Source organism: Centroberyx affinis, unplaced genomic scaffold (assembly GCF_046629955.1).
Source record: "Centroberyx affinis isolate AG114_WGS23_722 - 3 ecotype Tasmania unplaced genomic scaffold, CSIRO-AGI_Caff_v1 ptg000290l_1, whole genome shotgun sequence".
NCBI lineage: Eukaryota > Metazoa > Chordata > Actinopteri > Beryciformes > Berycidae > Centroberyx > Centroberyx affinis.
In genome coordinates, this window is record NW_027278969.1 from 55,796 (window position 1) to 82,500 (window position 26,705).

General features: G+C 42.5%; 1 protein-coding gene across 1 annotated transcript in view; it reads right to left on the minus strand.

The window, feature by feature from the left end:
• LOC139640726 (laminin subunit alpha-2-like) overlaps window positions 1-26,705 on the minus strand; it is a gene marked incomplete at its 3' end in the record, with an annotated part of 117,763 nt that overhangs the window by 55,567 nt on the left and 35,491 nt on the right. Inside the window, 7 exon segments of the mRNA XM_071514917.1 lie at window positions 2,757-2,968; window positions 9,661-9,747; window positions 11,767-11,894; window positions 15,453-15,566; window positions 16,756-16,867; window positions 17,074-17,285; window positions 19,949-20,053. Coding sequence (XP_071371018.1) covers window positions 2,757-2,968; window positions 9,661-9,747; window positions 11,767-11,894; window positions 15,453-15,566; window positions 16,756-16,867; window positions 17,074-17,285; window positions 19,949-20,053 — 970 coding nt within the window.

Below are 26,705 nucleotides of genomic sequence, written 5' to 3' on the forward strand. Positions count from 1 at the left end.
TCTGTTGTGTTACTAAGCGATCCGCAATCTGTCATCGTATCAACAAACTGCAGGAGCGGCCATAGGAAAACTCTATCTATCCTGTAGCCACGGTAGAAGTCACCCATACTGAGTAGATATTGTTGAAAATAATAATAAATACATATCGACTGCACACGCAACAATGTAAACAAAGTAAGTACAACTGGAAACGTTGGAATTTTCGATCATCCCGAAGCTGCCGAGATGTGATGTTTAGGAGCCTTGAGGGGGAAACGGCGGAGAGCATGAACGCTGTGTAATACATTCATTAAAACATCAATTACATGCCTGATGCATATGTTTTCTTCTTCCTTCTGCCGCCGCGGCGCAGAGTAGCTTTGTGCCGCTTGGTTTCCAAAATAAAAACAGCATCCGCCAAACAACTCCATTTGCTACGGGGTCCGGTTGTGTTTTTCTTTCCGACACCGCAGCGGCAGAGATGCATCGGTACTTACGACTTGCAAAGTCCGACGTAGGAGCTTACGAGGAGCACCTGAAGGCACCGTACAGGGACTTCAGCTACAGCGGAAGTCCCTGTACTGAGCCGTTACTTGTGTGTTTGTAACCCGCCTTTTCAAATCGGAGTCAACCTCTCACACTGCTGTGTTCATCCGCGGCCAAGCCTGGGATTTGAACTGGCAACCTTCCAGCCACAAGCTTCCTGAACCTCTAGGCCAGTGATTCTTAACCTTTTTCATATCAAGGACCTCTGATTTAGTCCACATTAGAGCCACGGACCCTCATTTGATGACATTTTATCTCTCGGACACAAAACTGAGAATATTTTCATTGTTAGATATGATTTTGTCCAAAATCCCATGACTATCTGTATTGTAGGTAGAGAGATAACAGAGAAACTATGATCAAAACAGTCATTCTTCTACATTCTCTAATTGTGTTCACTTCTTGTAAATGAAATAATGGTGAAGTTCAACAATTCATCAATTTGCTGGGGACCCCCTGGAACCCCCTCAAGGAACCCTGGTGGTCCCCGGACCCCACGTTGAGAACCACTGCTCTAGGCTACTGTCGTCATGTATGAAAATCCCACGAGGATGGTATCAGAGATATTGGAACCAGCACTGACACGATCATAAAGTCACTTTGGTCACTTGTTTTGCCTGATTTAAAGTTCCATCAAATTATTACTGATTGCTTCAGTGCCTGTCTGCCTGCTTTATATAGCAAAGCACAGCTATGTGACTCACTGTCTGTGGGATCCATCTATTTTTGTGTCAAGCTGTCCGCATTATTCCAATGTAAGGTTCCTCAAAGGTCCCCCGAGGGTTTTAATGATCTATGAAGCATCTGATATATCCCAAATTTGATGTGTCAAAGAGGAAGCGTAATTTGATTATTGATCTAAATCCATTGTTTCCGGTGAGTGGACTGTGCAATTCACACATCTAGCTCCTAAACTAACTGTAAATAGTGAGAAGAGTTGAATATTTACTTTGGTCTTCAAACAAATGACTTTGCGGTAAAGTGCACCGGCACGATCAAGCATTAAACCGAACCCTTATCAGGAGAGACACAAAAATGGCTGTGGCGAAAATGGCCGCAGATGGGAGCGGTGACATCGAGACAAAAAGCAAAGGATTTTTTTTTTACAGTCTAATAGCGCCCAGATGGACTCGCCCTGAACTCTCCCTGCTTCACTCAATAAAATTCATTAAGACTGGGAGCGACAGAGAGAGAGAGAGAGTGAGAGAGAGAGAGAGAGAGAGAGAGTTGTTGTGTTTTAATAATTCCTGGTGGTCTTTTGTCATTCCTACAGGATCAATAGGGGCCCTCCGTCCCCCAGACGCGAGCAGCCGATCAGCACTGTAGGAGAGCAATAGATCAGGCTGATTAATCAATAACCATTTAGCTGGGTGGAGAGGGGAAACAACTACAGAACAATGAACTATCAAATAGACATTAATACCCTCTGTCAGCCCGGGCTACCTGCCTTTGTGCTTGTGCGACGGTTTATCTGTCTATTTATCTGTCTGCCTGTCTAGCGGCCTTTGTGGGTGTCTATCTGTTCATCTGTCTACCTGCCTGTCTCTCTGTCTGTCTCTCTGTCTGTCTGTTGTCGTCCACGCCGCGGGTGTTAATAAAGATTTTCACAAACAAGCGCCATCTGTACGTCTGCATCCGCTGCCGTCTCTCTGTCTCTCTTTTCCATCTCTCCCCCTCTTTTTTTTTTTTTTTTTTAACACAGGTAGAGTTTTTTTTATTCTCACTCTTAAACACAGCTGGCAGTCAGTGGGCCGCTCTGACATTACACCACCCACTAGCACAGATGCTTGATACACACACACACACACACACACACACACACACACACACTCCAGATGGTGTACTATCTACTCACTGTTGTAGTTAAATGATAAAAAAAGTATCATTTAGCTAAAATGATGAGTTTCATAGAGGAAACTGTGATGTGTTGTGGAACTTTTAGTCGTGTCGGCTTAAAGTGCCACTCCTCGTTTTTGGCGCCCCCTGCTGAGACACTGACGCCCCACTGGTGGCTTTCTTTATGTGATGATTTACTGGATTGCAGATGATGATTTCCCCTCTTAAAGTGATTGGTTGAGATGTTGATACAAGGTCTGACAGTACTGTAACTGCCAAAGAAGAGGTTTCCATGTATATAGAGGCAGAAAAAAAAAAAGATTTATTTATGCTTTATTTACTTATACTTACTGTATTTCTAAATCTACTGACTGTACTTAGAAGTGTTTACTTACGCTGGCAGTTTTTAGCAGTGACGGCGTCTCCGTAGTAACCCTCGGCACAGCTGCCGCAAGCCGCGCCCCCGTAACCCTGGCGACAGCGCAGACACCGGCCCGTGATCGGGTCGCAGCTGCCGGGCGTGGCTAGGTCCAGGTTGCCGTGGCAATCGCAGGGCCGGCAGGAGCCGCCGGGCACGCCGGGCTGGCCGTAGTAACCGTTGGCACATCTAGGGGGGCAGCACAGGGGGGGGAGAATGAATACGTTGAATAGATTAGATTGAAAATACGAATACTTAATAGGGATGGAAAGAGCTGCCACACCAAGGCACCTTGATCTGGGCCTAGAGGGATTGTGGGATACAATAAGGTCATATTTGAACTCCTTACCGGATTATGTGTAATGGGGTATAATATGATGAGCTACAACAAGTAGATTTTCAAGGATCTTTTGTTTAAAAAAAAACAAAAAAAACAGCTACATTAAGTATTTATTGATGCCCCTCCCCCTTCCTCATATTCATTTGTTTGCTTTTGTGCATATATGTTGTTCTGCTTTTTTTTTTTTTGTATGTCATTTGTGTATGCATTGTGTATGTATGTAATGTATGTGTTTAATGTCCAGTCTGTAATATAAAAGGAAAAATTATAAAAAAAAAAAAAAAAAAGACCCATATTTTTAAGAACCACTACATAACATCACACAACAATATTGTGCATAAAGAGTTCTCCTCCTAAAAAAAAAAGAAAAAAAAAAAAAAGATTGAAAATAACAGGAAAATACTGTTCACATCACCTTCAAGCTTGTAAATACTACAAGAAAATACTATTCTTCAAATACAAGATTACTTAACAAGCAATAAAGGCCTTCTAGCTGTACTTGATGGAAACTATCAGCATGGTTGGAACATGTTTTTAACCAATCAGACTGCTTGGTTGAAACTATTTGTTGTAGAACACATCACAGACACACACACACACACACTCTCTATAGACAACCATTAATACACAGACAATACACACAAAGAGCTAGAGGGCAACAGACCCCAACCACGCATCAATATGAAATGAAAGTTTTTCAAAATGAGCTTTTAATAGAGATTAAAAAATGCCATTCTAATGTCCTCAGGCAGTTTATTCCGAAGCGCTAATTTACAAAAGCCCGCTCACCTTTAGCTTTTAGCGGAGTGAAATATTCAAACAGCTGAAAATACATTAATACAGCGGATGAAAGGAAATTCCGGCAAAGGCACAAAATTAATTTCGAACACGAGTGTCATGCCAGTTATCTGTCTGGCAGATAGATAAGATTGACAGACTTGTGCCGGAGCGGCGTGGCTAATGAACACACACACACACACACACACACACACACACACTCACACACGCACTCACACACGCACACAGGCAAGTGCGGTGCTAGTCTGAGGAGGAGATGAGAGCAAGTGTAGAGCACATTTCAATAAGGCTTATTAAAGTCACTCAAAGAACCTTACACACATGCACACACACACGCACACACACACGCACACACACACACACACACACACACACACAATATCAGTGTTCGCCTACAAAGCCCTTTTTTATCTGCTAATCCTCTCTCTCTTTCCGAGTCTCACATACAACCCCCCCCCTCCCTCTCCCCCCACCCCATCTCTCTGTCTCTCTTTCTCTCTCTCTCTCTCTCTCTCACACACACACACACACACACAGTCCCACAGGTTGTCTCAGCGTGATCCAGATATCCAGGCGTCCCACTGTTGGGAGGCGTTTCTTATCTGCTCATACATGTTATCTGTAGGAACATGTTATCTGCCTCTCTCTCTCTCTCTCATCCGGTCTCTCCCTCTCTCGCTCTCTCTCTCCTCACTCTAACATGCAAATGTTGTTAATTGATGTTGTGTGATGTCGTCATATGAGAGAAAGAAGAATCGCAGAGTCAGAAATGGCCTATAGACGTAAAGGCAGAAAGACACGGAATTGGGAGTTTTGGGGGAGATCGTAACAAAAAGTAGTGAAACATTATTTATGGGAAATTTACACAATTAACAGATGAGGAGAAACATATTTAAAGCTGCACAATTTTGGTTAGGTTGGGGTACAGTTGGAATAGGGATGAGTGGGTAAAGATGGGGGATGTGGGTGGTGATACATGCGGGTACGTGTATATGATTTATTATCGTTACACCCAGAAAAGAAATGACATAAAAACTTGATAACAAAAAAATCAAAAATGTGTTTTTGATTTTGCGTACAAAATTGGAAATGTCACAAAATCTTGCTTTGAATGTATTGCAGAGAATTAACACTGTACTAGTTAAACTTTTCTGTGGCATAATATAATATTGGAATTTTTAAAACCTTGAAGGACTTTATTACCCAGAAATCATGTACAGTAGCATCATCATCAGTAAACTGTGCACTCCTCTGACCTATATATCTTGCTGTTTAGGAGACAGTTTGTATTTTGCTCTTTCCTGCCCCTACCTGACACCAGAATTTCATTCGGGGCAAACGGGATGAATTTGCACCGCCTCAGTTAGGACGGGACGGGACGCTCTTCTCCGCTTTTCGATTTAAGCCGGTAAGACGGGCGGATTTTTACATCAAGATCTCGCCTGTAGTGCGGCTTTAAACATTATGGAAGTAATGAACGAGGGAGGAGAGCTGTCTGCCGTCTCGCCTGGCGCCAACTCCCCGTTTATACAACTAAAAATAAAAGAACATAACGTTTCTGTTCCCACCTCTCTCTCTCTCTCTCCGTCCCTCTCTCTCGGGCTTCTCTTAAACTCTGATGGTTTTTACCAGGTGTCTGACCCCCTCCCTCCGCACACTCTTGACCCCCCCCACTATAAATACCTTTACTTCCTCTAGAGTCCCTTTAAAATAGGAAGCACACACACACACACACACACACAAAACAACCAAGCATAGAAGAGGACAGGACAAGACAGGACGGTACAGAACACAACAGAATAGAGTAAAATACGATAGAAAAGAGTAGAATATTAGCCCCAAAGCAAATTTGTCTTGCACACACACACACACACACACACACACACACTTAGCTATGAATCTATCACATGCACACACACACCCCTATCATTCTCCTCCCATCAAGAATCCAGACTGCTTCCAATACAACTCTCCACTTGACTGGGAGATTGTACTTGTAGCACTACACACACACATACACACACACACACACACACACAAAAATGCACACACGCGCATACACTCCAACACACACACCAAGCTAATAAACCAGTTCTATTGAGTACCAAGGAGGGTCAGTGGTAATAATGGCTGGCTGCTCTTGAATCTCTCTCTCTCTCTCTTTCTCTGTCTCTCTTGCGCTCTCCTTTCTTTTCCCTCCTCTCTAAATTCAATTCTCCTTTCACTGCGAAGACCTTTCCTCCCTCTCCAACCCCTCTCCCTCTACTCTCCTCTTTCTCTCCGTCTCTGTCCCCCCTCTTCTCTTCTGTCGCTCTCTCTCCCTCTCTCTCTCTGTCCTCTCCTCTTTCAACTCAATTCCCCTTTCAGTCTGAAGAGCGTTATTTCGGTTTAGGCCTGTTTTATTTGGCTTTCGGTGGCTCTTGTCACGACAGCACTCTGAGGTTAATATATTTGCGGCGTCGGGGCTTCCTCTTATTATTAATCAAATAAAATAGTCTGAAAAGCGGAAAATAAAAAGCACGGATCGGTGTGGCAGTTCGCCGTCCTGTGCGTCCTTGTCCTCGTCAGAAGGTTATAACAGGCGTTTGTAATTTTTTGCTTCAATCAAAACAGGTTTTTTTTTCATCATCCATGCCACTTATTCTCCATTGACACCCACAGTTCAACAACACACACACACACGCAAATTCACATCAAGTTTTGATTTTTTGTCTGTTATTTTCCTTGTTCAGACACAATATAACACTTGCTTTCAACTGACACTACGACAACAAAATAAAACTCAGACATATTATATATTATAAACCTCAAGTGAAGCCTTTGCGTTTTCAAATTTCCACTGATATTATTGGTTAACACCTACATGAGGGTTAGATGTAGGTTTTTGAACGTCCATTCAGATTAGTGTTAGCTTCGTGTTGAAGATCTTTCAATTTGACCATTATATTGCCAAATAAACCCCAAATAATTCCCAATAAATGTTAAGTAAATTTGTAAATATATAATCAATCAAACTGCATCATATCCATCATATCAGAAATGGACGACACTGACAGGCCAAAGTCTAATAAAATGTGTAAAATATCATTATATTTAATTAAAGGCCAATATCAGACCCCTACACTGGTCTAACTCTACATTGTTAAATTAAATTACAATGGCCCACCAAAACACAACAAATGGAAAGGGTCATTTTAGTGACTTCTCCCACAGCATTCACACAGGGTAGCTGTCATTTCATAGCGTCGCTGATTTAAGTCACAGCATTAACGAAGCTTTCAGCTTTTCAGCTACCTGTCTATGGACAGGACCTTGAAAAGCTGCCTAAAACAGAATCACTTAGCATTGAGTGGATAGACTATTAGCATGGGGGGAATAGAGTAGCTTATGTTGTTAAAGCCCATAATGCAGACAAATTGGCACATTACAATTAATTAGCACTAACAACAACAGCACTATAGATAATGAAGTGTAATGGCAGGTAGTGTGTAGCAGGTATCAATTAGGCTAATAGAACAGGAATCAACCAACTGCTGATTACCTACTTAACACTGTCATTAGTAATAGAATATTATTTCAGATGGATTTCACTTCCTATAGAGTCAATACAGAAACCAAGAGTCATAGGCATCCATCTCTCTCTCTCCCTCTCTCCTTCGCAGGCCTTCTTCTCTCCCTGACTTGCAGCACCATATGGCATCAGAACAACACACACACACATGAACATAAACATACGCATATACATACACACATACATATATGACCAAACACACACAAACACACCCTGCGCTCCCGTTAAATCAAACAAACAAACTCTGTCATCTCCACTGAGAACAAGCAGCTCTGATCAACTGCAGCAGCCTTCTGATCATCTGTCTCTGTGGAGCCCTACTCCATATGCTGTAGCATTAAAACAAACACACACACACACACACAGCGACCTCACTAATGGACGGACATGCAAGTACAGACGGAAGGAATTTCTATTAAGTGCGGGGTGGAGGGAGTGGAGAGGAGTGGCTGGGTAAAGAAGTGTGATGTGATTTTTCACTCCTGTAGATCCTATGTGTGACAGAAAGAGTTAAAAAAACATGAACTGGCAATGAGTCAGTTAGTCTTCCAGTGGCAACTGAGGTTTATAAAAAGCCTAACAGCCAGACAGAGAGATTCTGCGGTGGACAGCGTGGCGCGGCATGTGGACTATGCAGGACAGTGAGCGAAGGCCCTGTGTGCACCGACACCTCTGTTTTAACTGGCAGCAACACAGCAGACTAGCTGGAGCACTAGCTGTTCTAGCTTCTGCTGTTACTAAGAGGCTATCGGAAACCTGTTTGAAGTGCAGCGCTTTATCACTGAAGTTAAAGTGATTAGTTTTGCTACTCTCTGTCTCCGACTGATATAACACAATAGTGATTCAACCTATATCCAGTCATGAAAGCGTTTACATTTGTTGCTCTAAACACCCAGAGTCGGTAGGTCTTTCCTGGGAAAAATCCTCTGTTGTGATGCTGATAATGTTTTACGTTTCCGGTTTGTTTGGAATAAACAGAAGAAGAAGAACTGGGTAGTGAGCATGAGCAGTGATAGCCACCATGGCTGAACAGACAAAGAGAAGAAACTCAAACTTCATCAAGAGAAAATCCAAGGAAAAAGACGCCACAGTCCCGCCCACATTGTTTGATTGACAGGTGATCTCTGGGAAGTGCAGTGTAGAAACACCACATGCTCAGCTCAGTGTTATTACAGACATATACGACATCATTTCCTTTCTATTGTAAAATGCAGCCAGCACTGTAAAGAGAGAGAGAGGTCTCTGCTGGACATGCAGGCTATTAATGGAGCAGTGTAAGGCACTGTTTCTTAAACTATGGCTCAGGACCCAAAGAGGGACACTGGTTTGTTTCTAGTGGGTCCCCACTAGTTAGGCTGATATATTGGGCTGATAGATAAGCGCTTTGCATTTTTAATGTGGCACATTTTGCCGCATTAAAAATGACCCAACACTAACATCCCGGGTATGGAAAATTTATGGATGAATTATATATATATAATTCATATAATTATAACTATGCATGAAAATGGCCAAATTTGGCTATTGGTAGTTTCAATCCAAAACAATATCAATATTAGCCTTCAAAGAACAGTTCAACCCTCGTCCCCACATGACAAGAGTACTAGTGTGTTTCAGTAAACCTGGGGGCTGAAAGACTAGATATGCTCAGTTTGGGTCGCCACATGACAGCACTGTGAAGTTTTAACTTCTCATTAGTTCTGGGTTAGGAAAACTCACAAATGTGCTGCAGACAGACAAACAGATGGACTGTGAGACACACAGTACTCCATCATCGCTTCATGAATTGCAGTTTCTGTTTTCATTTTGAATTGAGTATATTCAAAGTGATTTCCAAATGCTCAACTTTTCAGGATTGAAAAGAAAAAAGGTTTAAATTTTATGATTAGTGGTCTTATGAGTTCTGAAATTATGGTGTGTTTCTGAACGGGGTGCCATTTCCAGTAGCATCATGAAACATAAGGTACATAAGGGCACATGTCAAATTTTGATTTAAAATGAGTAGTTATAGAGATAGAAAATTGCAAAATAGAGTGAGTCTGAATAGAACACACACATACTCGCACAAATTGGAAGGCAGTACATTTAACACACAGGAACACTTACAGTATAGTATGTGTGTACATGTTTTTATGTGGGTGTGTTTCAATGTGTGTGTTGTGTGTGTGTTACCTGTCGCATCGCGGTCCTGTGTATCCAGTCTGACAACGGTCGCATAGCAACTCTCCCTCATCGCCTAGGTGACAGGTGGGGCTGAAGCTGTCGCGGTTGCCATGACGATGTTGTTGTTGTTGTTGTTGTTGTTGTTGTTGATTAGTTCGATAGCGTTGTCCCAGCCGTAGAGAGAGGAAGGAGGAAGAGGAGGAAGAGGAGAGGAGAGAGACGAGTTAAGGCCATCATTCGTCTCCGCGCACACACACGCCCCCGCACACACATACACACCTCCGGGTCCTACACACACTTCTCACACCACAGGCTTACTGTCCTCTCACGATAACACACACACACACACACTTCTGTCCTGCTAGACTCTAAACACAGGCACACACTCTTGAATCTGAAAACACCTCTCCCTCTCTACGACTCCACCCTGAACGAACTGAAAAAGAGGGAGAGGGGGAGAGAGAGAGAGAGAGAGAGAGAGTCTCTTACCCTCGTTCCCTTGCCCTCCTCAAACTATAGATAGTTCTGCTGGCTCGGGTTCCAGGCCCAGACAGGCTGACTAGCCGACTGACTGACTGGCCGACTGACTGAGTGACTGACTGACCATCTAGCTGGCTGGCTGATTGACTTAATAACTGACTGGCTGGCTGACTAAATGCCTGATTTACTGACTGGTTGACTTACTGTCTTTCTGTAATGAAAGAACTGGTGGCTTGCTGATTGGCTGACTGGCTGAATGTAAAGAAATGCCTGCTGCTGTTACTCAGTACTGTCACGTCTTTAGTCACAACAGGAATACAGTCAATTCAGCTGGGATCAATGTGTGGCTCAACAGGCTCCAGGACAGCTGAAGTCCATCACGACTCATTGAATAACTGGCTAACAGAGTGGCTGCTTTACTGACTGGATGGATGACCGGGCAGAGCTGTATCCTGATATTTCAGCTCACGCCCCATTTCCACCTGGCAGAACAATCCCGACCCATTTGGAAGGAGAACAAGGCCTCAGCGAAGACACGTTTAAGCCTGAGTGTAAATACAGAGTAACAGCACTACAGGACTAAACTGATTTCTATTGATTCCTGCTCAGCTGTGCAGCGCCACCCCGCTCCCCCTGCTGAGGCTCATGCGGACATCGCTCGGAGCTCAGACATTACTGTAACTGTTACAGTCTGACTGACTGACTGAGTGACTGGCAGGCTATTTTGGGGGGTTCTGGAAGGCAAGGGACCCTCAAGCTATTATTACTGCCCGGGTTAGAGAGAGGTAGAGAAGGGGAGAGGTGAGAGAGAGAGAGAGAGAGAGTTGTGTCTTTCTTTAGCTCCCTATTAGTGGCTCTGGGAGTTTTGGACATGACGTGTCATGACTGCATGGGAATTCTCAGCTGCTGCTGCCTGTGTGTGTGTGTGTGTGTGTGTGTGTGTGTGTGTGTGTGTGTGTGGGCGTGCACCACACTAGTGTCTGAGCACCCAAGGTATAGCGTCTCTCTCTGGCTATTTGGGGAAACTACAAAGCCATGATCAGAAAGTGTATATGACCAATTTAACCAACAATTATGTCCAACAGTGTTATTTTCATAATGTTTCTACCTGTGTTGAGGGCATATTTATATGTGATGATGACAGGACATGAGGAGAGGAGAGGAGAGGAGAGGAGAGGAGAGGAGAGGAGAGGAGAGGAGAGGAGAGGAGAGGAAGAGGGAGGAGAGGAGAGGAGAGGAGAGGAAAGGGAAGAGGGAGGAGAGGAGAGGAGAGGAGAGGAAGAAGCGGGAGGAGAGGAGAGGAGAGGAAGAGGAAGAGGGAGGAGAGAGGGAGAGGAGAGGACATGACAGGAGGACATGAGAGGAGAGAAGAGGAGAGGAAGAGGAAGAGGAAGAGGGAGATGTAGGAGAGGAGAGGAGAGGAGAGGAGAGGAAGAGGAAGAGGAAGGAGAGGAGAGGAGAGGAGAGGAGAGGAGAGGAGAGGAGTGTTATCAAGCGACAGGTCAGAGAGAGAGAGATTGGGGTTACAGAGGCAGAGATGCAGTGAGGGGTCAGGAGTGATAGATTGAGGCTGTTGATTAAACTGTCTGGGACCGTAGCCGTGGCGGCATCAACCCCATCGTCGTGGCGACCTACTTGTTGCCGGGCAGAGTGAGCGGGCAGGCGCAGGGCCGACAGTCGGCGGCTGACCCCCGGGTGGCGTTACCATAGTAACCAGGTAGGCAGCTGTCACAATGGGGGCCTGTGGTGTGGTGGGAACAGTCCTGGAGGAGACAGAGGTTAAAGGTCAGTGACGTCAGAGGGACACGTCAACTATTTGGCAAAAAAAAGCTGTTTGATCAATTAACTGCAGTGCAATGAGAAGACTGGTATCAAGTCATTTTGTTGAGTGTGTGTGTTGAGTATTGAGTATGCTGAGTCTTACAAAAGTGTTTTCCTTAAAATCTGTGAAAAAAATCTGCCACCAGGATGAGATTTTCTTGCATTAAAGTGACATTTTCTTGCGGCTGGACTTTTTTATTGTCACATGCTTTAAAAAAAAAAAATCTTGAAAGAGGTGAAACAGTATTGGAAACAAGTGGAATTATCTCGCCTTGTTGGCAGATTTTTTCACTTGTTTCAAGAAAAAACAAGATCTTAACACAAGATCAAATATTGTTAAGGTGGAGATTTGTGTAAGCGTATGTTTTGTAGACAGAACAAGCTGACTCTGCATCACTTCCAAAGCAGCGTAGCGTACAGAATGCTGAACACACGCAAGTAAAGCTGCAATCTTTTCATCACAAACCTGATGATGATAATGATGAGGTTGATTAAACAGCCAAAAGTTAGTTAATTTGTAGTTTCTCGGTTAGGATGTGAGTTAGAATAAAGAGCGTTCAGAGGAAAGAAAAACAAATAGCTACCAACAGACCTGCTCTATTCTAGTAACTCAGTGGTTTTACACTTTCCCTCTGTGAGAGGTTAAAAGTTAGAAAGGTTAAAGTTCAGTGTTAAGGTTAAGGGTTACAGTACAGGCTATTGATTGTCTTGAGGTTAGAGCCCATTGCTGCATTAACACAGCACAATACAGTGCAATAAGAGAACAGCAGGACTTTGTTAATAGCTTTGATGGTTATAAAAGCATCTTTGTTAATTAGATATCTCACTTTTAAATAAAGTTGTCAAATCAAATCATTACCAGGCAGACAAGATTCACACTGGTGGGAACAGTGCTGAGGAGGTCAAAGTTAATGACAGGGCCAGGATTAGCATCAAACTTCGTTACCATAGTAACCAAGTACAAGTACAAAACACTTGGCCGCTAAACACTCAGCCATTTAGCGTGAATGTTCCTCAGGAGTTGTTGCATTTGTGTTTTGTTTACAGTGGTAATCAGCAAGATCCTCGTTTTATTCTATTATGTTTTTTATTTTGTCTCCATCTTTGTTGCTAAGCGCTCACTGCTGCGGTCCTTCTGCAAATGTAAAAGCTTCATGAACTGGATGTAAGTTGAATCACTATTGTGTTATATCAATCAGCAGTAGAGAGTGGCAAAACAGACATTTATTAATATGAAAATGTCACATTAAATTTAGATAGAGACAGACTACCAACAGTCCTTTGGCAATATTCAAAAGCCACACACAACTCCAGTGAAACCACAACAACCCATCAAGTGGCTGAGGGAAAATGGTCCGGCCGCTCAGCACGGAGGACCGATACTTCATCTGACCACTCCGTCACTTGGCACCTGGCCACCGAATCGCTCGTCGAGATCTACATCCGGTTGGTGAGAACCATCAGATTTAATTGTCGTGTGTCTGAGTGGGCCAAAGTGTTCGGGCTGAGATCAGATCACAGCGGTCGGGAGTTTGGGAGAGTCATGAGGAATACAGAGTCACAGAGAGTCATGGTACTGGACGCCTGCAACTTTCAATTTAAGACACTTTAAGACCTTTTTCATGCTACCTTCAATTGAATATGAGACCAATTTAACAACTGAAAAAAGAAACAAAATGAGGCAAAAAATATTTTTTAAATGAGACCTAATTAAAAATACTTCTCTTGAGCATATGTCATTTCACTGGTCAGCTGCAGGATAAAAATGATAATTTAATATTTTAGTATCTTGGTTTGAGAAAAATTTTTCTTCCATTTGTGAGTGCGATCTCCCATTTAATCTATTAATTTAAGATGAAACATAATTGGTCTCTTTGGGGAAATTGGGTCGTTCATTCTTCATTGAATATTCTTTGTTGTTTCATTGGTATATTTCTAGGATTGTGCTATTTTCATTCATTTAGAGGGACGTTTTATCAGATTTGGGCATATTATTATATTATCTGGTAGTTATTACACTATCAGTTGCTACATACAGTCAGATGTCAGATTATAGGGTGTAAGCAGACAAAGCATTGGCCAGTATTCTACTTTGAATCACAGCTCAGGCCAAGCTGCCACAAATCTCTGTTTCCTGCCTCTGATTCTCTCTTGCAAAGCACCCAGACATGTGTGTGTGTGTGTGTGTGTGAGTGTGTGTGTGTGTGTGTGTGTGTGCGTGCGCGCATGTGTCAGCCGGTTTCCAAATCATTTCCTTCTCAGATCAAATGTTCACTGCTGAAATACATCATGACACACAGACACACACACACACACACACACACTGGGCGTTAACCCACAACCATGGCATCATTCTCCCATTCAACTATAGCTAGGGAACACAGTCCTCAGGAATGGGGTGTGTGTGTGCATCTGTCTGTCTGACTGTCAATGTGTAAATATATATATGTATGAATGTGTGTGTGTGGGTGGGTGTTTGTCCGGCTGTCTGTGTGCAAGTCCATGTTTATATCAGTAAGTGTCAGGCTGTCTTTTTGTCTTTGTATGTATTTGTCTATAATGCCTGTCTGTCTATGCGTGTGTGAGAGTGTGTGTGTGTGTGTGTGTGTGCCTGCCTGTCTGTCTGTCTGTCTGTCTTTGTCTGGCTCAGAGTGTGTGTGTTCTCCCCCTGACATACCCCAACATCCTCCTCATCTATAATGAAACAGAACATGGTAATACAAGACCTACAGTGTGTGTGTGTGTGTGTGTGTGTGTGTGTGTGTGTGTGTGTGTGTGTGTGTGTGCAAGTGTTTAGTTTGATGCAAACTGACAGCTTAGGCCCGAGGCGATGTGAGTGAGAGAATGTGTGTGTGTGTGTGTGTGTGTGTGTGTGTGTGTGTGTGTGTGTGTGTGTGTTTGTACAGTATATGTACGTGTGTGTGTGTGTGTGTCTGCCTGTGTGTGTATCTCTTCTACTGTATGTGTAAATGTGTGTCTGTATATAGTGTCTGCATAGTTTCTATATACAGTTTCTACCTATACACACAACTGTGTGTGTGTGTGTGTGTGTTTGTGTGTGTATGAAGGGTCATAACACTGTCAAGTTGAAATCAACCAATAGCTGACAGCAGCCGTGGGCTCCTGACCAATCAGATCTATTCTCTCTTGATTATTGATCCAAGCCAAAGCAGGCAGTGTGATTAAAGCAGGCAGGCTGACTTTGAAGTTGATCAATTCACATTCTATTTATTTACCATTTAGCATTATTTCTTAAGGAGTTGACAACTTTATGACTTAAAGGTGAAATAACACCAATATTGAATGCATTCAAAGGCATAAAAAGCATTCAAATCAAGCAGTAAGTAAAATGGTACAGTGCCACTTTGAGTCCACTGTCGAAACCAAATGCTTTGGACACAAAATGACTGAGAGGGAGAGAGAGAGAGAGAGAGAGAGAGAGAGAGAAACAAGCAAACAGGCGATTTAATCAATCAACCGATCGATCAATAGTGTCCTACCAGGCAGTGTCCAGTGACCTCGTGACACTGTGCGGCATGACCGTGGCAACGACACGCTTCACACACACCGTTGTACACCGTCCCGTTCACCCTCCGGAAACCAGGAACACACACCTGAAACACACACACACAGACACACACACACACACACACACATAAACAGACAGGAAGACAGGAGTTGTGTGTCTTTAAACTGCTGCAGTGTGGAGTAATTAGCCTGTGATCCTCTAATTAGCACCTCAGTTTTACTCTAAGTGCGTGTGTGCGTGTGTCTGTGTCTGTCTGAGTGCCTGTGTTTAAGAGCGCCTGAGTGTGTGTGGGTTTCTGTGTGTGATTTTGTCTGTGTGTGTGTGTGTGTGTGTGTGGAGACTAAAATAATAATAAGACAGTCAAGACTAGAATAACTATAAGACAGCAGCACAGAGAAACAAACCACTGCTGTTACATTGTCACTTCGTTTCTGCTCTGCTTAGCGGGCCTTAATGGAGCTTTTAAACATCAATAAATCATTGTCAAATTAGCTGTGATACCTTGGTATAACTACAGTAAACAAATGTGACCGTAGTGGAGACGATTGGTCGCCTCTATCTCACACCAGTGGTACTGTTAGTGCTAGTGTTTCTCCACATTAAGACTACATTTCCCATAAACCCTGTAGAGAGGATGCTGCTTCTTCAGTCAAAAGGTTTTCTCTTTGGCTTTACTGAAGAAGATAAACATGGTTGGAAGTGATTTTTCCATCCTTTCACTCCTTCCACCATCTGCCGTCGTGAGAAACTCTGAGAGCTTTGGCTGTTTGCTCTGGAAGAACAGCGCCCTCTTCCTGTTTAATGCCGTAAAGCAATCTGTTTTTGTGCTGTAAAACAGTGGTTTGTTTTGTTCCTTTTACTGCACAGTCCTTTGAAACCTTGTTCTGAAAAGTGTTGTATTAGTATCAGTAGATGTCTGCCCGTTTCATCAAGGTAATTTTAGCACTTTCTCAGACATTTTTAATGGGATTTCTCACTGAAAAAAAACAGTGCATCATCAATCCATAACGTTTTTTTAAGACCTCTCAAACTGAATTGAAGATGAAAAATGCTCTACAGCTGCATTCAAAACCTTTTGAGGACTTGAGGCTTTAAAATAGCATCATTGGAACCACTTCAAACCCAATCTAGTTATGACTGATATCCAGTGTAGCATGCAGTTGCTAGTCGGCAGGCTGATGCGACATTGTACCACCTTGTGTTCTCTAGTGATTATTGTAGAGGAGGTTTCTAAATTTGCAATAGTGTGTGTGTGTGTGTGTGTGTGTGTGTACCTCACACGAAGTGCCAGCATATCCAGGAGGACAGGAGCAGGTTTCTACAGCCGAGGCTTTCTTCTCTCCTCTGGTGGAGGGATAAGACACCTCCATAGAGAATGCGTGGAGCCTAGACAGACGCACACACACACACGCACACACACACACACACACACACACACAAATATTAAGCACAAACATGCATTGTGGTCTGCCTACTGCCACATTTAGTCTTTTCAATGCAACTTTTATCATTTGACAAGTGTATCTACATGTACGTATTGATGAGTAAGTGTGTGTACTGAGAAGCGTGTGTGTGTGTGTGTGTGTGTCTACCTGTACACAGCGCTGGGCTCTGTGCTGTACGAGGCCCTGACCAGCACTCGGGTCACGTTGGCCAACACGGACAGGAAGTCCCGTCGAGCGATTGGCCGGCCGGTCTCTGACAGCAGGAAGCTCTCCGGCAGCAGGGCGACGTGATTGGCGCTCGGCGAGGAGGGGTACACCGGCTGGCCGAACCGGCTGTCAATCATCTTGATACCGCCCCCCTGGCCGCGAAGGAGGAAGCAAAGTCGGGATGTTATGCTTTTTTATTCTCTTTTTGCTCTCTCTCTCTTTCTTAATCATTTTTTTAATTCCATCAACCCAGGAAGTGGATGTTCTCCTAGCATGAGCGGACTGTCATATCCGACCGATTTAAGAAAAAAAAACAGAGTGAATGATGTGTCATTAGCTAATGAATTGCAGTTTCTATTGACATTTTGAATGGACTGAATGCAAAGTGAATTGAGCCTAGCCCTGGTATCTGACTATCTCTTGTTGAGAACAGATCAATGGCATGTAGCAGCTAATACAGAGTGACAACTACTGATGGAGAGAGAGAGAGAGTGGGAGGGGAGAGAGAGAGAGAGAGAGAGAGCTCACCATGCCAATAAACCGTTAAATGAAAACTAATTGAAAGACGAGAGAAAGGGAGACAGAGGGAGGGATAAAGAGACAGAAAGAGAGACGGAGAGGAGGGAGGGCCGAGAGATACAGAGATAGAGAGGCAGAGAGAGAGAGAGAGAGAGAGAGAGCGAGAGAGGAGGGGAGATTGACAACAGCCAAAGTCACCTCAGAGTTAATAGTTTCTTATTGGATCTCTCTGAAAGAGGGGGGAGAGAGGCTTTTGCTGACTATATGTTATTGTCTTTCAATTCTAATTATCACATGGCAAAAAACGCCCATCTTAACCAGTCATTTAGTCTAGTATTGGGTCTTAAAATATTGTTTACTGCAAAAAAAAGAAAAAGAAATGATAATTTAACTTGTTTCCAATTCAGTTTCACCTATTTTGAGACTTTTCTTGAAATAAGCAATAACATCTTGAGCTAGTATGAAGATAATGTCACTTGATTCAAGAGAATTCTCAAACCAAGTTGATTTGCATTGGAAATGAGTGAATTTGGAATTTGGAAACAAGCTGATTTTTTCCACTTGTTTTAAGAATAGAGAGTAAATGATTGATACTTTTTGTGGTCCTTTTATCTGTATTATTGTTATTGTTGTCATCAAATGCTTTTGTATTTTTTTTTTTAACCATACTAATGGACCCCAATGAATTGAACTGGATTGAGAAAGAGAGATGGAAATAAAGAGAAACAGAGATTGTTGTCTATTCCAATTCCAAATAGTTAGAACCAAGAGCAAGAGTTTCTTCTTGTGGTCCGCGAGGAAAACACAAACAACATTACAGCGCACAGAAATGCAGATGGAGAGAGAAAGGAAGACGGAGACAGAGAGAAAAAGGTAGGGAGAAGGAGAGAGAGAGGGACTGAAAGAGAGAGCTGCTTGACAGTGTGTAGGTGGTTCATTAATGTTGTCATTTGGAGAGGCTTTGTGTTGACAAGAAGACCGACACTCCTCCTCCTCCACCCATCCCCTCCCAGTCTGTCTATCTCGCTGACACGTCTTTAAATAACACCAGCTCTGCTTGATCTACGTCTCTCCATCTCTGCGTCTTTCTTTCTCTCTCTTACCATCTCCGATACGAACCAAAAACAAATACTGGGAGAAAAGCATTTTCTGAAAGCCAAGTGTATGCTTTTCTTTAATGAATCTAAACTGCATCAGTTTGATACTACTTCCTACAGTTTATACTATGAATTTCATATCATAAGTATTTGTGCATAAAAATACAACAAACTACAAATACAAAGATGGGTTTAGGATTCTGGCTTCATCCACTGAGAAAAGAAGTGTTCTGATATGCAACTTTGTGCATTTTTTCTGAAATATTAGCTAAATTGAATGGGTTAATAACTAAAAAATAAATAAAAGTCATAATACAGTGTTAGGATTTGTGTCCGTATTCAACACATTTAATTCTCGCTGGATGAAATTAATTTTCTTTCCCTACTGAGCTGTGGTGCCTTGCTGTAAAGGCGTTGCATATTTCCCACTGCACTGTAAGTAGCTGTTTTCAGCCTATTAGAGATGCAGCATATGAAAATCCTTCAGACTAAACTAATTGAAATTCCTTCTTTTGGCATCTTTAACATGTGACTGGTAGAAAGTTGCTGTGTGCGATAACAGGATTGTTTCTGCAGCTCTGGCATAGTATTGCGGATACACACACACACACACACACACACACACACACACAAACTCACAAACAAACAGTTGTTGTTTAGTGATATAGTGTGAATAAACAGTTAACTAATAGTGTTGCTGCTTTGCTTATTGCTGCCATACATCATATCACAACCTACTCATTATAAAGACATACAGAGAGAGAAGGGAAGGCAGAGACTCTATCTGCATGTTTTATTGCTAAGTTCAGCATTTCTCTGCCAGCTGTAGCTGTGTGTGCGTGTGTGTGTGTATGTGTGTGTGCGTGTGTGTGTGTTAACCGCTTTCATTTGCTACTTCATTTAGTGGTCTTCAGCGGTGTAAAAGTCAATGAATTTAAGAAAAGATAAATAATGTTTCAGGGAAAAACAGACACACACACATATTATACATACATAAATATAGACATTAGATAGAAAGATATACTGTGTATGGATCTCGGTAAATAGATAGATATGGACTTTTAAACAGCTCACTGCTAGATATATTATTTGTTTAATAACTCTCTACTAGAGTCTTAGTATATATTAGGAGTTCAACAGTCTCTCTGATGGTGTGTGTGTGTGTGTGTGTGTGTGTGTGTGTGTGTGTTAAATCTTACCTCTATGACTAGGTCAGGTTGGGAGGTGACTCTGATGGGTGCCTGTTGTTGTTGGTCTGTAGTATAAGACACGGTATAGACCACACTTCCTCCATAGGCTGATAACTGGAGAGAGAGAGAGAGAGAGAGAGAGAGAGAGAGAGAGAGAGAGAGAGAGAGAGAGAATAAGTTGATGTTGTTGATCTGTACAACAGAACACTGTGTACACTTCATTTTTATCCAAAGTAACTATCAATATACAGAAGAGGAAAGTTACTTACAGTAAGGTTATAGTGACTGGTACGGTGGCCTTTTTAGGACAATTCTCAGCCGCCTTTGTCATGTTCTTTGGCACAGTGAGATGGAGTTCGTCAGGCTTAGAGCTGCACGCTGGCAGATTTAGATGGAGTTTGTCAGACTAAAAACGGAGAGTGTCAGACTTAGCTGTACTTTGCATTTCGTACTGACCGCTAAGTCCCATGAATTCCACCTAAGTCTGACAAAGGACAGCCAAGTCTGAGAAAATCCAAAGGCAGCTGAGGATGTCCTAAAAAGGCCACCGTAGAATGGCATAACTGATATTTTTCAACACGTATGAAAATGTGGTCTTTTTTTCCCCCTGATATTTTCACCCTCAATTTCACTGTCTTTAATGAATGGACAACTAAAATGTGACAACTAAAAATGAGATTTGCTTGGGTTTTAAAGCTGCAAATGGTTTGTTTCCATTATGTATTATGTGTAAATATTGTGCAAATATTGGAACCAAATGGGATTTTGCTGGGATGTGAAAGTGGAAAAAAGATTATTCTCATCAGTCCTATAATTCAAAAGTCTGTACGTGTACTACTACTGTAAGTGTAAGTCTACTACTACTACTACTACTACTACTAGTACTAATAGTGTTTTTCTGTCCTAAAGTGCTATTCAGTACAGAGCACAACAATATGCTCATATCTTGTTGTCTTGTGTTGTTTCAGTGCAGCCTTTTCTGTCGAGTCCACAGAATGAGCTTTAGCTGGGGAAACGCTGCGTCGGCATGATCCTGAAATTTATTATTCTGCTCCAACCTGAACAGTAATGGGTGGGCGAGCGAGATAATAACGCTACCATAAAAACCAGAGAGAGAGAGAGAGAGAGAGAGAGACAGAGAGATGGAGAAAGAGGGGGAGAGAGACAGAGAGCTAGAGCTCGAGACGGGAAGATAGAGAGAGATAGAGATAGACAGAGAGAGAGAGTTAGAGAGAGACAGAGAGAGAGAGATAGGTGGACTTAGTGCCTCTATAAACCTCTTCCATTCTGCATCATTACTCTCAGTTCTTAAACCAGGAGGAGGAATCACCCATTTCACACCTGACTGAAAACACACACACACACACACACACACACACACGCACACACACACACAGAAGCAGGCACGGTGGTGCGGTGTTTTACTTGGGAGGACATTTTATTGACTAACAATTATTCTCTATCTAACCCCATTTGCAGATTTGGACTCCGTAAGATAGTAAAAGCATAGTTTACACACACACACACACACACACTACAAAGCGTACAGGCATCAGACACTTGTACTGCCGCTCCTACTTCTTAGCTATTAGCCCGTCTGCACCCCGGCATTGACTCCGCCGTGCTGTAAGTACACAGGATTGGCCTTAATCCACTGAGACTACAGGAAGAAAGCGCTTTGCATACATTAGAGACCGGTATTTGGTTTACAGTGGGTTATGAATGCTACAAGAAGCCTGTTTCCCTTGTTCTAGTCAACTGTGAATATCAATTCTTCCCAAAAGTCCCTTTTGATTTTTCTAGTTAGTACTGCCTTTACGCCCTGACATGAAAACCCACTGAATAAGAACTCATTCAACTTTCATTTGGATGTAGTAGCCAGCAAAATCCAGGTAGGAAAAGGAAAAGGCTCATTTCTGACAATGTATTTAAATGGAAAAATGAATGCACCTTGGTTACGTGGGAGTGCAAACCACTTATTCACCCATTTGTATGAAAGGCCTTGAATAAAAACTTGACTTACATCTTTTATCCTGCTGTTTTTTTTGCTTTATTTCTCACCATTGCCGTTTTATCTGTTATTTTTGTTAAGGCATTTTTGTAACATTTGATTTGAAAAGCAGCAGCAGAAGAAGAATACTTAGAATAATAGAAGCCACTCTTGCTTTGATAACAGCAGTGAGTCTTAGCACATCTGAATTGAGGAATTTACCTCCTTTGAAATTATTGACATTTCTCCCAGAAAAAAAAAAACAGGTTTCTCTGACGCCATCCTCTCAGCCCAGCCAATAATCAAAGCTTTTGTCATGGCAACCCGATGACCCGTCTCTGTCCCGGGGAGAGGAGAAAAGGAAATAAAAAAGAAGAAGAAGACAAGAGCGGAAAGAGAAAAGACCGGCAGAATGGAACAGCGGGAGAGGGGAGCTGTGCGACGAGGGAGAGGGGAATTATGGGGACTGGAAACGAGGAAACAATGTCAATGTTTAGGATGGAGAGCGCGCGGACACACACACACACACACACACACACACAGACACACACACACACACTGACTCACACGAATACAATAGACATCAGTAGGGGCCCTATGAGAGCTCGCTAAGCCTGTTATTAGCTCTATTAGTGGCCGGAATAAGAAGACTCTATCGTCAATAGCTGTCAGAGAAAAAGACATAATCCCAGCTGTTAAAACCCTAATCAGGAATCTGACACAATCTTCATTAAAGTAAAGCTTCTGTCAAGCACTATGTGTATTTGTTGGCCCTGAGAAAAGGAGCCATCTGCTGAGAGTCACATTACTTTGACAAACTACGGTCGAATGGGGGAACGCGATTTCATGACTTCAAATTCTCAGTGAATCAAGGAAAACACGGGCCCGACCCGACCCGACCCGACCCGACACCAGAGGGGAAACTTGGGAAATACTGTTGATAACGTCCGTGACCCCCCCCCCCCCCGCGTGTTTGCATTCCCCTCTGCGAAGCCTTTACTATTGTCTGCGAGAGTGAAAAAACGGAGTGGACACGCCGGGGGGAGAAAAAAAAACGGAAGCACAAGATTGATTGTTCCTGTAAGCAAAGAAATAAGAGGAAAGAGAGGGAGGGAGGGAGGGAGGGGGAGAGGAGGAGAGGAAGGAGGAGACGATGAGTAGAGGAAAGTTACAGTATGAGATTTCATTCATTGCCTGTGGGGAGGAGTGGGTAGGGGCGGAGAGCGGCAAGAGGCGTGAAAATGAGTCGCTATCAGCCTCAATCCTCCACCAGGGTTCCCGTCGGGGCCCTGATGTAATATGACTTTTCTTTGACTTTCCATAACTAAGTCGGGAGCATTTCCATGACCTAAAAAATTTTTTTATTCCTCCCTGGTTTGTGATAATGTTGTTTTTCTAAAGGGGTAAACAGTCTGGTTTCCACTAGAGTTGGTCTTGCTGAGGATGAACAAACACCTAAAAAACCTCCATCTGATGCAAAGTATCTTCTGTATATTCCTGTAAAGTGGCCTATTTGTAAAATTCCCTAATATTCCCTGACTTCCTCAGACAATTGATCAAATATGCTGGTTTGTCTTGGATCAATAGCCTTTTTGTAACATCTGCATGAATAAACTGAGCCCAGAGAAGGGTTGGAAAACCAATCAAAAGACACCAAACAGACAAAAAATAAGAAAAGAAAAAACTTGCAATCCATTGATACGCTGATACAGCCTTGTACCATATACATATGCAAAGAAGAATGAATAGATCAACAAAGTCAATTTTATCAAATTACTTTTCATACATGCCAGCAGTGTTGGCTGCTGATGCTTTACTCAGTAACATATTACAGTTAGGTTATTACTTTTCCAGTAATGGATAATTTCACAAAGGACTTTTTCAATTTCAGCGCGATTTACCAATCACAGTTTTTTTTTTTCCCTTTGCTATCATCTCCTCTAAACATCAAATCGAGGGTGTTATCCAAAAATTAAATCCCACCACCATCCCTTGATTCGTTTTCCTTTCCTCATAATTAGCTGTCGTCTTCTCACGCCGAGCTCGCTCCGATGACAAATGACAGGAAAAAAGTTTTCTTTCTCTGGGTGGAAATATTCTCGTCGCTTTGGTTTGATCCAGCGGAAGGAAGAGAAAAAACATTGGACATCAACGCTGTTTGGTTTCTCTGATCATACACGGGGGGGGGGGAACTGATTTATCCTGATTTTTGGCAGTAAAAGAGGATGCAACCACCAACTAACAGAAAAGCAATGAAGTAATGGAATGAATTACTGCACCTAGGAAGTAACTAACTGAAGTAATGGCATTACTTTGGAAATGAGCAATAAATAATGGATAATATATGACTTTTTCTGAATAATGAGCATGCTAGATGCTTCACAGAAACATGTTTGCCAATCTGCATTTCAAATGTCCCTTTGCTGTCAATTTTAGGAGGAGGAAAGCAGGCAGTGGCAACCAATCCCCTCTTGGGTAAATCGGGCATAAGAGAGTATGGGAGAGAGAGAGGGAGAGAGAGAGAGAGAGAGAGAGAGAGAGAGAGAGAGGACAAAGAAAATCATCTTTCAGGAAATTAAAACCAGATTGTCACCAAAGCCTCAGAAAACAAACTCCTCTAAAACGACACACGCGCACACACACACGCACGCATACACATACACACACACACATACAAAAAAAAAATGCCCACTGAAACAAAAGAAATACACACACAGAAACAGAGAACTATAACCACACACACACACATACACCTGGGTCGTCTTTCTGATGCCTGTGGTTGTTTACTCTTGGTATCGTCCAAGAGTAAAGTGTGTGTGTAACCTACCGGTTACACACACACGCACACGCACACACACACACACACACACACACTATTGTTATTCCTAGCAGTGGGGTTAGATTGGCTCCAGATGGACCAAGAGACAGTGGAATGCAGAAAAACATACTACACACACTACACTGGCCCTCGGTGAATATGACTGTGTGTGTGTGTGTGTAATATATGTTGAGAAAGAGAAAGCAGGTCACAAAATAGCAGGAAAGCCAAAATGCACAAACTTTCAGCAGAAACTTTTCCATAAGGCGAAAATCGAATCTTTCCGACAGTATTTGTGAACGGTGTACTTTTCTAATCTGTGATGTCATCGAGAGACACTTTCTGGAGCTTTTTTCATTGACGATGCACTGGAGATTGATTTTGTGGGAAAATAAAATATTTCTATGAGCTTTTCCATCCAGGTGAGCTCTTCCAGCCTTTAGTCCATGAGAGAGAAGAGAAGAGACAGTTCCAGTCATTTAAATGAATGGTTCTTAACCTCTATGGATCACAACCCCCCAAACAAAGTCATACTCACTGACAATCCCCTAGTGCGAGTGCCAATATGCAGATGACACCCAAATTCACTTTTCTATTTGATTAATTACTAGAAGAAGCTTAGAGGCTGCAAATTATGAGCACTGCACAAGAAATTGGCATTTATGACAAAAATTACAAAATCAATAATACATTTGTATATTTTTTCCAATTCTAAATGGTTGTTGATCTATGCCAAGATAGAAACAGCATAGAAACCAGTCTAAGAAGTTGTACAACATATTGATTGCCACAACAGAAACAGCACAGAAACCAATAGCCGTCAACAAAAACTCAGCTAGACAGAAGAGCTATACTGTTGCATTTGAAGGCGGTTATGAGCAGGACTATGATTGCGATTATAAGATTAGGAATGTGAATGATGGTGCCAGAGGACTGTAGGTTAGACAGAGCACACAGTATGCACATCTCGTCCAGTGAGATGACAGAGAACAGCTCCCTCGTTTGCTTCCAGCCTTTTACGGCCAATCAATGACCGTTCTGCTCTCCCACGGCTGGCTGGCTCTTGAAAGTCAAACTTCGGCAGCTCGCTGTGTATCACACAGATTTGGAGTAACAAACAACGGCAAAACACCCACTTAAACAACTGTCCAATACATTTAGCACAGATCCACCTCTAAGGATGGGATCGCACTTGTAGCCGCTGCATGTCATTTTAACATCAATAAATCATTACCACGTTAATTTTGAGACATTAGTATAATTACCGTTAACAAACAAGACCATTACAGAGAAGACTGGCAGCCTCTACCGGCCTCTACACTGCATTTTACATTGTGTGCCACTGGGTTGGATTGAGTAGGAAATCTGCTGTACTGCTTTACAGCACAAAGTGAGGTTACTTTACAGCACAAAACAGGAGCTGTTTTCATATATGCATAACTTTATATACGTATATTGGCTGTTATCAAAGGCTGGTATCGGCTTATATCCTTCTTCATGCTCTTCAAAACAAGGGACACCAGCAAGGGGGATTGCAACAGAAAGCAATGGGGTTTATAGGAAATATGGTGTTTATTTTAAGAAACCCAAAAAACCCTTCATGTGCTACTCTCTGACATAAAACTCACTCATTTCAAATAAGAGAATCCATCATCGCTGCATCATTGCCTTGCAGATGCGTTGCGTTGTGATGAAGGTCCCACGCGCGTTTCATTTATTCTACTTATGCGCTAATTATGCATGTGTAAACTAAACCGAATGGAGCATTTCAGCAGTGAATCAGAAATGCTATCGCTTCAATTGATAACCAAGTCTAATACGTTTTCATCTTGTTACATTAGAGCCATGGGATTGTTGTGTAGAGCTCTGCACACAGTTTACAGCAACACAAATGCATTACTGATGAACTGTGATGCCGAATGTTGTTTTGGGTGTTGAGAAATGGAACAAATGTGCTC